General features: G+C 40.1%; 1 protein-coding gene and 1 pseudogene across 1 annotated transcript; one reads left to right on the top strand and one right to left on the bottom strand.

Moving 5' to 3' along the window:
* Positions 1–1,564: 1,564 nt before the first annotated feature.
* On the bottom strand, positions 1,565–11,229 carry LOC134405762 (vomeronasal type-2 receptor 26-like). Its single transcript, XM_063137016.1, has 4 exons — positions 10,942–11,229; positions 4,621–4,848; positions 3,628–3,754; positions 1,565–2,463 (listed from the first exon to the last, which is right to left on the bottom strand). Exons 1-4 carry the CDS (start codon positions 11,227–11,229, stop codon positions 1,565–1,567), a joined length of 1,542 nt encoding a protein of 513 aa, XP_062993086.1.
* On the top strand, positions 5,021–5,114 carry LOC134407080 (U6 spliceosomal RNA; annotated as a pseudogene).
* Positions 11,230–14,414: the final 3,185 nt, after the last annotated feature.

Below are 14,414 nucleotides of genomic sequence, written 5' to 3'. Positions count from 1 at the left end.
TATTTTTCAAGATACACATGTAACTGGGCACCATGATAGTGTCTAAATAGATCCTTAGTCATGCTACGTTTGAAGCAAATTGGATCATCCCCTGATTTTTAGGGGATTTTAAAAATTCCCCCCTTTTACAAACTGCATCTATCTCCATCATTTTTCAAGATACACACATAGAACTGGGCACCATAATAGGCTCCACATAGAAACTTAGGCCTGGCCTTTTTGAAGGAAATGGGATCATCCCCTGATTTTTAGGGATTTTTTAAAGTTTCCCCCATTTCCAAAACTGCATTCATTTTCATCATTTTTCAAGATACACACATGTAACTGGGCACCATGATAGACTCCACATAGGTGTAGTTGGCAGGGAAAAGAGGCACCACTGAACAGTTAAGGAATGAGAGACTAGCTCTGGTGCTGTTGAAAATGGTTAATTCTTATCCGTATGCAAAATGTTCAATGTTTCAGATTAGTTGTAATCCTTCCTCAGGAGATACAATTAATGAAATTAATACATTTTAAAATATATTCAAAAAAATATTAATTGTAGCTCCTGGGGAAGGATTACAACAAATCTGAAACACTGAGCATTTTGCATATGGATAAAAATTATTAAGGATTTTAACCAGGCTCCACATAGGACCTTATGCAAGCTGATGTTGAAGCAAATTGGATCATGCCCTGATTTTTAGCGATTTTTTAAAATTAAACCTCAACCACAATCTCCCTCAGAAATAAAATGTGTATTGGAAGGAGCAAAAGTTCATCTCAGGGCAACATTAGTACTTCAAAGGCAACATGGCGCCATGATGCTAGAATCATTGGGTGCTGAGGGGATGCTGCTGCACACTGCTGCCAAAGTTGCGGAGTCTCTCCTCCCAGAGGAAGGGCTCCTGCTCCTTCTTTCTTCTTCACCTGAGACCAGAAACTGCAATGCATACTAATTGCTGTCTTAGGAAAGGGCTTCAGCACAGGGAAAGGTATATGGCTTTTAGAGGTTCCCTCACCTCTTTCGCCTGCTGTGTGTGTGTGTACGCTCTAAGTTTCAAGAAGACTTCGCACAGTCTACTTCTAAACCTACACTTGCTCAGCTAATTTCCCCAAAACTTGCTTGTGCATTTGTATTTGTTTAAACCTCAATAAATGTGCCATTGTGGCATTATCCTCTTCAGTGACGTAGATTTCTTTGAGTAAGAATTGCTTTACTTAGCCACAGATGCTGTATTGCCAATGTCTACAGATTCCTTATAAGTGTATGTAGGTCTCATTAGAATGAGTACAAGTTTGTACATGGGTCTAAGGAGAGCACTTCACAGAACACTCTCTCCTTCTCGCTCTGCAATGAAGTTTTGTCATTTTTTTAATCTCTAGTAGAAGTGACTATGTATGTTTTTTAAACTTAGAATACAGCTATTATTGTTTTCTTTTCTACATTGGACATAAGTCTTAACAGACTGTTTATTGCAACTTCTGTCTGCACATTCATCAAGCTTTTCTCATCGTATCTACACTGATATCTTTCAGCTGAATGTCAGTGTTAGAAAATAGTTTTAACTGGCTTCTTCAATCAATTTCTTCTTCTTAGCTGCTCTTTGCTGTTCAGCTGGGGCCTCACTATGATAACATAACATTTTGGGAAGAAGATGCAACCCAGTAAGCCGGCAGCAGAGGCTATAATGCAGAAAATCTCTACAGCCGCCATGTATTTCCCCTTTGTGCTTAGGTAGGTTGGAACAAAAGTGAACCAAACACTGCAAAAGACCAACATGCTGAAGGTGATAAATTTGGCTTCGTTAAAACAGTCAGGTAACTTCCTGGCTAGGAAGGCCACCATGAAGCTAACAACGGCCAGGAATCCCATAAATCCCAGGACACCATAGAACATGATGGCTGACCCTTCATTACACTCCAGTACAATTACTTCAGGCATTGAGTGCATGTCAAGATCTGGGAATGGGGGAGACGTTGTCAGCCACACAGTACAAATAGTGACTTGTACAAGGAAGCAAGAAAGAACGATAGGAGATGCCAGTCTCTTCCCGATCCATTTCCTCATGCTGGACCCAGGTTTGGTGGCCATGAAAGCTAGAACTACAATGATGGTTTTGGCCAACACACAGGAAACTGCCACTGAGAAGATGATGGCAAAAGCAGTTTGTCGAAGGAGACAAGTCATTGTCTCAGGTCGGCCAATGAACAGCAAAGCGGAAATGAAGGAGAGCAGGAGGGAGATGAGGAGAATGAGGGTGAGGTTCCGGTTGTTGGCTTTGACTATGGCTGTGTCCTTGTGCTTCATGAAGATGCCAAGCACCAAAGCTGTGATGGAAGAAAAGCAAAGAGCAGAACTGGCCAAAGTGATCCCCAAAGGTTCTCCATAAGACAAGAAAATGGTCACTTTTGGAATGCACGAATTTTGTTCTGTGTTTGGATAGTGGTCTTGTGGACATAGAAAGCAGTCGTCCATATCTGAAAATTAAAACCCAGGTTTTTATTTACAGCCCCCTAAAATTTGAACTGAAATAATATCTAATAGTACAGAGCCCTGAATGACAGATATTGGCTTTAAATAAGGCTGGAATGGGGGAATTTGCAGTCTTCTCATACCATTATATTTTCTGTATTTGATGTTCAGGAATGTTCAATGCATAACCCAATTCTTTGGTGACCCAATTCAGTAATGGAATTTCAATGCGATCATTGGATGTGCCTCGCTTGGAATTGCACATTGGTGATTGTGGATTTTTATTATTATTATTATTATTATTATTATTATTATTATTATTATTATTATTATCATTTATGTACCATTGGGTAGCCAAAGCCCACTGTGCAGTTTGCAAGATTATATTTTTTAAAAAACACGTTTTATCTACCATTCTGTTCCTTCCCATTTCGATATACCATATACATGTCTGTATGGTATATGCCCAGGTTTAAGCTACTTTACTTGTGTACAAAGCCCTAAACAACTTGGGATGTTATCTGGGGGCATGTTCCTGGTGGTACCACATAGATCCATCCTCCTATTGGAGTCCACCAGGGGAAGAGTCTTCAGCATGGTAGCCTCATTCTCTGGAGGGCAGGTAGGCACCAACTTTGTATTCCTTTCAACCACCAGTAATTATTTCAGGCTGTACCCTCATATCAGTAAACACCATTACTTCTACCATTTCATTGTGAACAACCATTTCAATACAGGGTAAATAAATTTCTATAATCTCGAATGCAAGGTTAGCATATGTGGTATCCATGACCTCCGAACAACTTCCAGATAATTATTTTTGGGGGTATTTCCTAAGGTGCCCTGTGCCCTGCCCTGCCAATTTATTTATTTTTTAATAAAACATTTTCTTATTGGCAGATGGGATTCTTTCGAAAATGTTTTCTGTTGGTGCTGAAAACTGTAAGTTCCTAAGAGTTGTTGTGTGCATCGGTGCTCAAACCCCCCATTTGATTTTTACCCTACTTGGACAGGCTACTTGTTCTTTGCCATGCCTCCCATGGCAGCCATTTTGTGGTGGTGCCCAGGACAGCTTGTCAAATTGACAAGTGGCCCTTGGTCCAAAAAACTTGCTTTGACCTTGTCCAATATTAAGATGCTTGATGAAGTGTATAAATGATATCACTTACCTGTCTGGTTTGAAATTTTTCCTACTGGACATGGAAGGCAATCATAGCAGCAAAATGGCTTCCCTTCCTCCTTGGTTCTAGTGTGACCTGATTGGCAGTGGGCATTGCAGAGAGAAAGGGGCTGTGCCTGTCCACACATGAAAGACAAAGAAAGTTTTGTTGTTGTTTGTTTGTTCTTTATATTAATATTTCCTTTGCATTTTGTAACTCCTCTAGACAAAGTCATGCAGGGCAGCCAATGGGAGACAAAAGCCAGCCAGCCAGCTATAGCCAGCCTTTCCTTATCACATTTTGCAGTTTACCTTCCATGTACTTCAGTAATTAGGCAGTGGTCATTGAGAAAATTGTATGTTCTCTCTCTCTCTCTCTTTGTCCTTTGCTGGGGCTTTGTTAGAATCCACTCCATCTTTCAGTCAGAACCAGCCAGAATTCTAGAGAAGTTATCCAAGGTGCAGAACCTGCTTTGGGGAAAGGTACAGAAACTTGGAGAAAGATCTGGCTTGTTCTGAATGAAACCCAGAGTTGATTCACAGCCCCACTGTAATCAGAGCCACCAGCTTCCATTACCTATGCCCATAACATTACAAGCATGGTGATGCTTTGGGCTGGCCCCAAGGTTGTGATCCCAATGTCTTTCTCATTTATTATATTCATAGGGGGGGTATCTAAAGGCGGCTAGAGACAGAGAGGCCATCTACACCAAGCAGGATATTCCACTATAAAACTGGTATATAAAAGGCAGGAGCCACACTACTACTTTATAGCAGTGCTGGCGAGCACTGACAACTGTTGGGGCCCATTGACACATTCCATTTACCACTTTCATACCACTATATCACTTGGTGTGGCTCCTGCCTTTTATATACTGGTTTCAAGGTGCAATATTTTGCTTTGCGTAGATGAGCCCACTCAGTGAACTGAGTGAAACACTTCAGTGAAACACTTCTCCCACATTGGTGAACTGACTGCTCGATACAGGAGCCTGGTCCCTACCTGGTTAAACCTGCTTGACCACACAATGGCTTCCTCAACAATGGTGAACATAGAGCCTTGGGAAACCGTAGCCTCTATCCGTCCAACTTTTGCTCTAAGAAAGGACTGGTTTGGGAACATGAGCCAGTTTATAACATCCAATCCAGCCTTTAACTCTCCATTTTGGTTGAAGGATACTTGTTCCCCAGCACTGTTATTGAATGTGATGCTTCTTATGAACTGGTTGAGCTAGTAAAGCAAAGAAGGAACAATTCATAAAGAGGTACAGAAGGATGATGCCCCACTTGAGGCATGTGGACAGTCAATCATATGAACCCTATACAAGCTTTGTTCAGGCTATTGTGTAAGTAGCAATTGAGCCTTTAATATTACTAGGCACTTCATCATCATCATCATCATCGTGCTCGCTTCGGCAGCACATATTCTAAAATTGGAACGATACAGAGAAGATTACAGAGGATGACACGCAAATTCGTGAAGTGTTCCATAAGTATTGGGAAATTTGGAGTAAATATAAAGGGGGGTTGCTCCCGAATAACTCCCCTCTATCACCGGTAATAATGTTAAAGACTTTCCCGGAGAATTTAAATATTAGTTTGAATAAAATTTTAATAGAGAAAAATAAAATGAAATTAAGGGATTGGTTAATTGGGATGAAAACAAGAGAGGAATTACAAGAGGTGTTAAAAGAAAAGACATTAACATGGTTAAATTATAGACAATTGGAACATTGGATGAAAAATTGGTTAAGAGATAATGGGGACTGTAGAGAGTTAACGAAGTTTGAGGAATTAATTATTAAAAAAGAAATTGACAAGGGGGGAAATAAACCAATAAAAGAATTAATGAGTGAAATATATAGAATAATGCTTGGGGAAGGGGAGATGGGAAGTTCAGGAAAAATGGTGTGGGAGATAGATTTGAAGGAACAAATAGGGCAACAGAGTTGGGAAGGATTATGGAGACAAAGAGTGTTGAAAAATATGTCAGTGAGAATAAAAGAGAATTATTATAAAATTATTTGGAGGTTGTATTTAACTCCGGTTAGATTAAATAAAATGAGCAACCAGCACTCAGCAAATTGTTGGAGAGGTTGTGGGGGAAAGGGAACGTATTTACATATGTGGTGGGAATGTAAATTTGTGCAGAAATTGTGGAAGATGTTTAATGAGATTGAAGAAATAGTTGTAATGAAGATTGAAGCGACACCAAGAGTGGCATTACTCTCACTATTTGAAAATCTAAAGTGTAAAAAAGAAACTAAGGAGTTGATAACAAATTTGCTGACTGCTGCAAGGTTAATTATATCTAGGAACTGGAAGATTCAAGAGGATTATCATATTGAAGAATGGTATAAAGAAGTTTGGGATATTGCTATTAACGATAAATTGACATGTAATATCAAGGTAAGAAGAGGTATAGCAAAGACGAATGAATTTGATGTGATATGGAAACAGTTCCTAACTTTTGTGTTTTCTAAGGGAAGTGGAAATCCACCACCAGAAGAGGTGTTAAGATTCTGGAAACAGGAGTGATCCCGAAGGGAAGGGGGTGCACTGGTTGGATTATGTTGATTGTTTATGGATAATAAGTAGTTAACATTTATATATTTAAGTAAATTGTTATGTATTTGATTGTATTCGTTGTTTAGTTTGTATGTTATGTTAAGCGGTATTATTTGAAATAACATTTATTTTTTAAAAAATCATCATCATCATCATCATCGAAATGCATAATAACAGAACCAAAAAAGAAAAGAAAAAAAGCACAGGACATGAAATCAGGACAGAACCTTTCCTTCAGACTTAATACCTAAAGAAAACGCAACCCAAAGGAGGATAACACCAGAAAAAAACAAGAGCATTGATATTCATAAGACTAAAAAAAGGTTTATTGCTCAGTAGCGCACAGGCTATGCATGCAGGAAGTTCCAGCTATGGCTGTGGAAACTTCCTATCAGAAACTCTAGAAAATCTTTGCCAGTCGGCATAGTGGCCAATTGAACCAATGCATTGATGCAGAATGCTATGATTTTTCTATACATGCATTCAAATGTATATTCTACATTTCAAAGCTATGCAGCCTTCTGAAGGTGTTTCATACACATCATCATCATCATCATCATCATCATCATCATCAAAATTAGAAGAATTAAAAATAGAAATTCACAATAACAATTTAAATTAAATCTGAAAGCCAGCACTAAAATAATAAAATGGCAAATATAGCAGTGATGATTAAAGTCACAACTTGAAAGCCTGGGCCAACCTCAAACCTGAATAGCTGTTGTAAGCATTTAAAACAACCAATAAGAGAGCCAGATGCATCTCCCCCAGAATGGAATTCCATAATGATGGGACCACAACTGAGAAGGCTGCCAATCTCTTGAGCCCACTAGCCTGATGAATCTAACGAGCAGGGCTGCATGTAGCCAATTGTAAGATCCATGCAAGCTCTCATAGGTACAGGCAGCCCTTTAAATAATCTGGTCTCAAGCTGTTGAGGGCCTTAAATGTCTCCATCAGCACTTTCAATGAGACCTGAAAGCATACTGGCAACCAGTGCAGCTGGTACAAAAATGGCATAATGTGGTCCAACCATGTGGCCCCCACAAGCAACCAGCTGCCTCTCTCTACACTAGTTGAAGCTTCCAAACTGTCTCCAAAAGCAGGCCCACATAGCATATTAAAGTAGTCTAATCTAGAGGTAACTGGATCATGAGTGCTGGAGGTAAGGTCTGTTATCTCCAGATATGGTCACAGCTGGCAAAACAGCCAAAGCTAAAAAAAGGCACATCTGTCTAGTAACGTGATCTGTGTCTTGACTGATAGCACTATGACCAGGAGAACATAGTGGTTATAGAGGAGAACCTAATTCACCCTAGATGACAGAGTCGTAGAAGTAGAACAGGAGTTCCCCAGCACCACCTTCTCAGTTCCCCTTTGAACTACAACCTGGAACCATGTCAAAAAAACCTTCCAGACCCACTCTGGCCAGGCAACTCAGAAGGATACCATTGTTCAATGTATTGAACGCCACTGAGGGGTCCAAGGGAACAAATGGGCTTGTAACCCCCCCTCCGTTCCTCAGCATAAGTCCTCAGCATAAGATGAAGGCTATTTCAGTGCTGACCTCTTTCAGGGTCAGTATCACAGCATGTAGGGTGTGCGTGTTAATGTCTTTCTTTGGCATAACAGATACAATTTAGTACAGAAGGAAGCTCCCATTGGCATCTCCCATTGGTGAGAGGAAAGGGTCCTTTGTGCCACAGTCCCAATGCTGCTTAGGACTCCTAGCAGCTGCTTTTTTACAATGTTTGAAAAAGTCATCAACTCGAAGTGACATCTGCAATGTCATATACAATATGACACTTAGAAGGTAAGAAGCCTTGATAGATAGATAGATAGATAGATAGATAGATAGATAGATAGATAGATAGATAGCTTGCTACACAGTCTGAACCTTTTTTTATCTTTCCACATATAAGGTGAATTGTCTGAATTAGTGTGCTCTGAACATTACCTTCCATGGTTCTTCATGCAGAAGCTTCAGTCTTCTTTCATCCGCTATTGCTCTGTGTTTGCTTTTAGAGGAATGCATGGCGTGCAAAGCATGTGCCACAGCATAGACTGCATTGTAGATGCTGTAGCTGTGGCCGGTCATGCTCATTTCAAACACAGAAGTAGGAAGAGTTTCTAGCTTCTCCTCCCCAGTGCAGATGGTCCCAACTTGCTTGGCTCTGGACAAATTGGGGAACGAACATTCAAATGCATTTTCCCAGAAGACCCTGATGAAGCCATCTCTGTTTTCCAAGGTAGGGTTTCTCCTCTGAAGAAATCTCTTGAATCCAAACACCTCCTTTGAGTGAATTGTGAATGACAGAGCACCATGGAGGAAGTCTATATCCCAACTTCGTTGAGTGGGAAGTGAGGTGAAATCCATGTGGACGGTCATAATCCAGACCTTTTTAATTGGTATATCATCGTATTCTGAGAAGGCAGGAAACATTCTCAAAAGCATCATGATCTCAATTTCACCATTAACTAACACTACATTAGCAGTGCTTCTCAAAACAACACTCTGTATTTCAATCCCTTCTGCAACCATATCAGTAACGTCACTAATAAAAGTAACCATTGGGAATTTTTCAATGAAATCCAGGCAGATACCTCTCTGGGAAAACATAGGAACCATGTTGTGTACAAACCTCTCTCCATTGTTATTATTCGCAGTCATTATCCCAATCCATGTCCATCCAAAATGCAACAGCAACTGGAGAATGCCATAATATTGAATGTCTATATTTGGTAACAGCTGGTGGCTGAAAACAGCCTGGTTTTTATTATGAGTCTCTGGAGTAGAGCCATAGAGGAGCTAAAGAACATAAATAAAAATGAGGGAAGAAGAAGAGAATTGTCGCCTTTAAATTGAAGCCCCAAAACATAAATTAAGATATAGTTGAGATATCAAATTTTGAGCCAGTAGTTTTCCAATTTTTCCTTATTTCCTCTGACACTGATGGAATTCCAATGGACCAGACAGCTTGAGTCTTCCTATTAAAAAGGAGTTGTGACCTCAAACCTGGGGCAAAATCCTAATCCAGCCAAGTGGAATCATAGATGACTACACCATGGGGGGGGCGGGTTTAAGCAGAATTTAATGCCCTGTCAGATACACACACACACACCGCACAAGCCAAACACATTATTTCTCTTTCATGACTGGACAGATGATCACCAACAGCAGTAGCACCTTAAATTTAAAGTCGCCTTGACAGAGCTACAGACTACCTCCCAACCTAAAGCAGATGCTAACCACCATAGTACACAGGACAGAGACGCAAACAAAGGTACCAGACCATGTAATAGATCCTAGTGCTTACTCTGCCCTCACATCTATTCAGACAACAATGTCACAAGACCCAGCAACATCAATCACATCATCAAGGGCTCTTTCACCTGCATCCTTACATTATTTGTGTTACATGCCATCGCTGACTTTGTCTATTGTTGAGTTCTTAATAAACACATAGACATAACACGGGTCTTATATTTTCACCACTTTTTCCAACTGCAGCTTATCTGATTTCCAACTGCACATTTTTCCCAACTGCACATTTTGTGTCCAACTGCCTACTAAAACCAAAAACAAAAACTGGATGAGACACCCTTCCCCTAGCTCCACCCCCCTTTCATAACCTCCAATAGCTTGGTACTTTCGTTTGGTACCCCAAAAACAAAACAAATGACCACTATAACACAACTAGAAGTCATACCACCATAATAGATTTTTTTTTCTGCTGGTGTAGATGCACCAATGATTGGATACACTAGAAGAATGTTGCACCAAAGTATCAAAGTACTGTATTTGTTAGTGGTGGCATGTGTCACATTATGATGATAATAAAATATATGTGCTATTTTATTACAACCACCACCACCCCAAAAAAACCCACCTCTAGCGTTTCAACATTCATTTCCAGGGCAATTTACAAAATTGCAAATAAAAAATCAAAACAAAACTAGAAAAATCCATTCGTAAACAACGAAACTGGCAATCGAAAAAAAGAATAAAGCCCATGCAAGAGTGAGTGGAGTTCTCTCAACACTGACTGGTTTGTTCCCATTAGTGACCTCAATTGGTTCTCCAACAGCTCCACTTTACATAGGAAAAGAAGAAGAATCAGGCTAGTTTTGTTGACACTAATGGACACTGCCTTTCCAGGGTTTCAGGCAGGACTATTGAAGTGCACTGACAACTGTTGGAGCTCATGACACATACCATATATTGCTTTCATACCACTTTGGAAGTGGTGTATCCTGCTTGGTGTAGACATGTCATGGGCCGAAACACTTGTCAATCTACCTCAGTAGCACTATAAAGCAGAAGTGTAGATCCTGCAGTTCACTTCAATACTGCTATACAGCACTAGTGTGGCACGTGCCTTTTACATACAACTTTCATACTGTTTTTATAGTGGAATATCCTGCTTGGTGTAGATAAGCCCCTACTTGGAGAGGCCAGATATTTAAACTGAAAACTTCTGCATGCAAAGTGAGTGACAGTTAGCTCCTCTTTGTACTTACTGATGTTTTCAGAATGTCCTAAAGGGCAAAGCCATGTATGGAAAGGGCCTATTTATAAATAGTCAAATGGGAGGTTAAGGGAGCATAAATAAAAATGGCAATATGTCAACGCAATTTATTTCAGTCACAACACTTTCCATTTTCATCTCCAAACCACAAAACTGTATCTACTGTAAATATAAAGGGAATGTGTGAATGTTTTCTTAAACTTCCATGTTCCATGTATACATCATACCTGTGGAATCTTGTTGATGCACAGGATGGTTGCCATGTGGAGGCAGACTTCAGAGTTGGGTCCTCCGATGACTGCTACGGGATTACTTTGGATGTCACACTTGTAGTTCGGGACAAATCTGCCCTTGGTCGAGAAGAGTTCCAGTGAAGCACGATAGGTCCAACTTGGACTGAAATGGCTATTGTAGATATTGAAGCCTACAGTGACATTGCATAAAATCATGGGATTGTCATTTATCTCCTTTATGGCAAATGTCAAGGCCAGGATATGCTGGTAGATCTGAGTCATGACTCTGTAATGAGAGATTCTTGCTGTGTTACAGTGCCCTTGGTTAAAAAAAATACTCTGTGACAAAACTAAAGGTTGACGCAGTGGATTGCAAAGCCATTCGTGTAGACCTATTGAAATCAGTAAAATTTAAGTTAAACATTACTAACATAAGTCCCATTGATTTCAACTGGCCTCCTCTAAGTATGACTAAATATGGCCCCAATCCCACAACTGTTGATCTTCTAGAAGTAGTCATTGCTGATCAGAACATCATCTATCTAAACCATGATAAGAAATGAATCCAGCCACCTTCAATATCAATAAACAAAAGAACTGAGACACTTTAGTCAAAATACTGAATTATAAATACTTTGAGGGAAACTAGACATGGCATTATTCATATGGATTATTCTGCTGTGTGTGTTGGGGAAGCTTTCACAAATTGTTCCCACCATGGTCCAGTTCCCATGGGTCTCAGCAGGAGCTTCCCTCCCTTTGAAAAATACAGGCACTGAAGGAAGGACACTGATTGGGAATACAGGTGGAAATATTAAAGACCCCCTTCCATACCACGACCTGATCCATATCCCTCCCAAGTCAGCTATTACCAGCACCACCACCAAATAAAATAAAATAAAATTAAAAATAAATCAAGCACATGAGACCAAACATATGAATAACTTCAAGGTTTTTTGTTTGTTTATTTGTTTCCCTGCACTCTACCCTCTCTCTCTCTCTCTCTCTCTCTCTCTCTCTCCCTCTTGTAAGTCGTAAGTGGTCAAGCTAAATTAAGGAACACTCTGCCAATATAACTCGGAGTTCCACAAGCTGGTCCTTTTCGACTACTACCAGTTCTGCATGACAGCTTTAAAGCCTCCCAGTAGCAATAATAATAATAATAATAATAATAATAATAATAATAATAATAATAATAATAATAATAATAATTCCCCTCCTCTCCCTCTGGATTGAGGCAGGGAGCAATATTAGTATATATAAATAGTATATATTAGTATATTAGGGAGCAGTCTTAGTATATGTGCTAGTTATGCAGAAAGCTATGAATCTTATGATTTATAGAGCCATTTTCTTATACCTGTGGGCATAGGTAAAAGAACCACCCAGCTTGATTTCCTCGATACCCCTACTCCTATTGGCTTCCCCCCTCCCTCCCCTGTCTGTTACGGTGATTTCAGATTGTAAGCCATATGGCAGATTGTCTTGTTTTGTTTTATTCTGTACAGCGCCATGAAAATTGATGGTGTTTATAAATAAATATTAATAATAATAATATTAATAATAACTGCTAGATGCTTGGTCAGGTTACCTAGGTGTTGTGGTTGTTGTTGTTTTATGCCTGCTTGTGTAACCTTCCTCTGACAAGATCTTAGGGAAGCCTCTTGGCATAACACAGCCACCTCCTCAGTATTCTGAATTTCCACCCATCACATATGATTGTCCAAAAAGAAAGAGTAGCACAACAATCAGGCGTCAGCTATTCACTTCCTCAGCTTAGTCCTTCTAAAACACATCACCAACTAGCAGACTTTTCCTCTCTGACTACCACAGACCCCCCCCCCTTATTTTATTTTGTTTTAATCTTACATCATGTCTTCAAAGAGCTCATTAGAGGGAAGACTTTTGAAGGTGATTGGGTTTGAAAATATGTAGATCTGAGACATAATGCCAGCAATGATGAGGTCTCCAGACTGGGAATATTTATGGAGAACAGGAAGAGGGTCACTGATGCTGCATCTGATGTTAGGAATCTTGCACCCCATCTGAGGCAAAAGCACTAATAACGCTGACACTGACTTGCGTGATATTGTTCCTTTTTTATTCCCATTCAGCTGAACCCACATTTAACTTCAATGGCCACTGAGTTAATTGGTAGATCTGGCTGTGCATTAAAATATCTCAGAGATCAAACAGACAGAGCCCTGACTATCTCCAACCCCAGGTCGGAATGGTACAGGGGATATTAATAACATCCTTGCATCTTGGTTCATAGTTTTGCTGGTGCTTACTGCAGTTTCCATGGGTGTTGAAGATGAAGTAATCATGGTTAATTTGATAGTTACAGAGGAGATAATTATCTGTTTAGAATTGTTCATGTAACAGTAGAGAGCAAAACATGTTTGTCACATCCCAGCAGAGGTTTTCTCTAGTCCTCCTTGCTGGGACAGGAAGAGACACAGAGGCCTACCCAAGAACTTCCAGTAAAGAGGTACTTTTTTGTCAAGGCCTTTATTTTTTCATGGCATAAGCATTGCTTGTTTATTAAACAAAAGGAATCATTCACAAAGTGGAAATCTCACTTGTCATGAAGTAAAATGTATGGCAACGGTGCTGAACCTCTTTCTGTTTTAGTGCCAAACTGAATTTTGAAGAAAACCCAGATCTACACCAAGAATGATATAGTGCTATGGAAGTGGTATGGAAGTGGAATGTGGTGGCAGGACCGCCACTACTGCTTTGTAGTAGTATGGAAGTGCACTGGCAACTGTTGGGACCCATGACTAGGGTGACCATATAAAAAGGAGGACAGGGCTCCTCTATCTTTAACAGTTGTATAGACAAGGGAATTTCAGCAGGTGTCATTTGTATATATGGAGAACCTGGTGAAATTCCCTCTTCACCACAGCCGTTAAAGCTACAGGTGCCCCGCCACCTTTTGAATCTGGTCACTCTAGTATAGCTCCTGTGCCTTTAACTGTTGTGATGAAGACAGGATTTCACCGTGTTCTCCATATATACAAATGACACCTGCTGAAATTCCCTTTTCTATGCAACTGTTAAAGATACAGGAGCCCTGTCCTCCTTTTCATATGATCATCCTACCCATGACACATCCCATATACTGCTTTCATACCACTTTCATAGTGTTATATCCTGCTTGGTGGATATAAACATCCATGGAGGCCTCAATCTTCCAGAACAGAGATTGCCTGCTTCCAAACCCACCAATTAATGTCTGAGTGTGAAGTAACTCCTTGCATCAAAGCTGAAGGGAGGGGGGAATGGAGTGAAAAGGATAGTATAAAGAAACCCTGTGAAAAGAACAGGGAAGAGTCGGCTGAGTCTGGTCTGGGTGACGTATGATCTGTAGTTTTAGATTTTAGCTTGCTTACTCTGGGTTCTGGTACTTTATGCATGTAACTAAGTTTTATTCTGCTGAATCCCATGTATTTCCTACCCTTATC

This window comes from Elgaria multicarinata, chromosome 11 (genome assembly GCF_023053635.1).
Source record: "Elgaria multicarinata webbii isolate HBS135686 ecotype San Diego chromosome 11, rElgMul1.1.pri, whole genome shotgun sequence".
Taxonomy (NCBI): Eukaryota; Metazoa; Chordata; class Lepidosauria; order Squamata; family Anguidae; genus Elgaria; species Elgaria multicarinata.
This window is presented reverse-complemented; position numbering and strand designations above follow the sequence as displayed.

Excerpts from the sequence above, each read along its gene's own strand:
- LOC134405762 (XM_063137016.1), bottom strand. The coding sequence starts at position 11,229 with ATGACTCAGATCTACCAGCATATCCTGGCCTTGACATTTGCCATAAAG. Across the intron at positions 4,849-10,941 it reads GCATCAACAAGATTCCACAG|CTCAACCAGTTCATAAGAAG; the intron begins GTATGATGTATA and ends TTGCTTTACTAG. Across the intron at positions 3,755-4,620 it reads GGTCAAGCAGGTTTAACCAG|GCACAGCCCCTTTCTCTCTG; the intron begins GTAGGGACCAGG and ends ATGTGTGGACAG.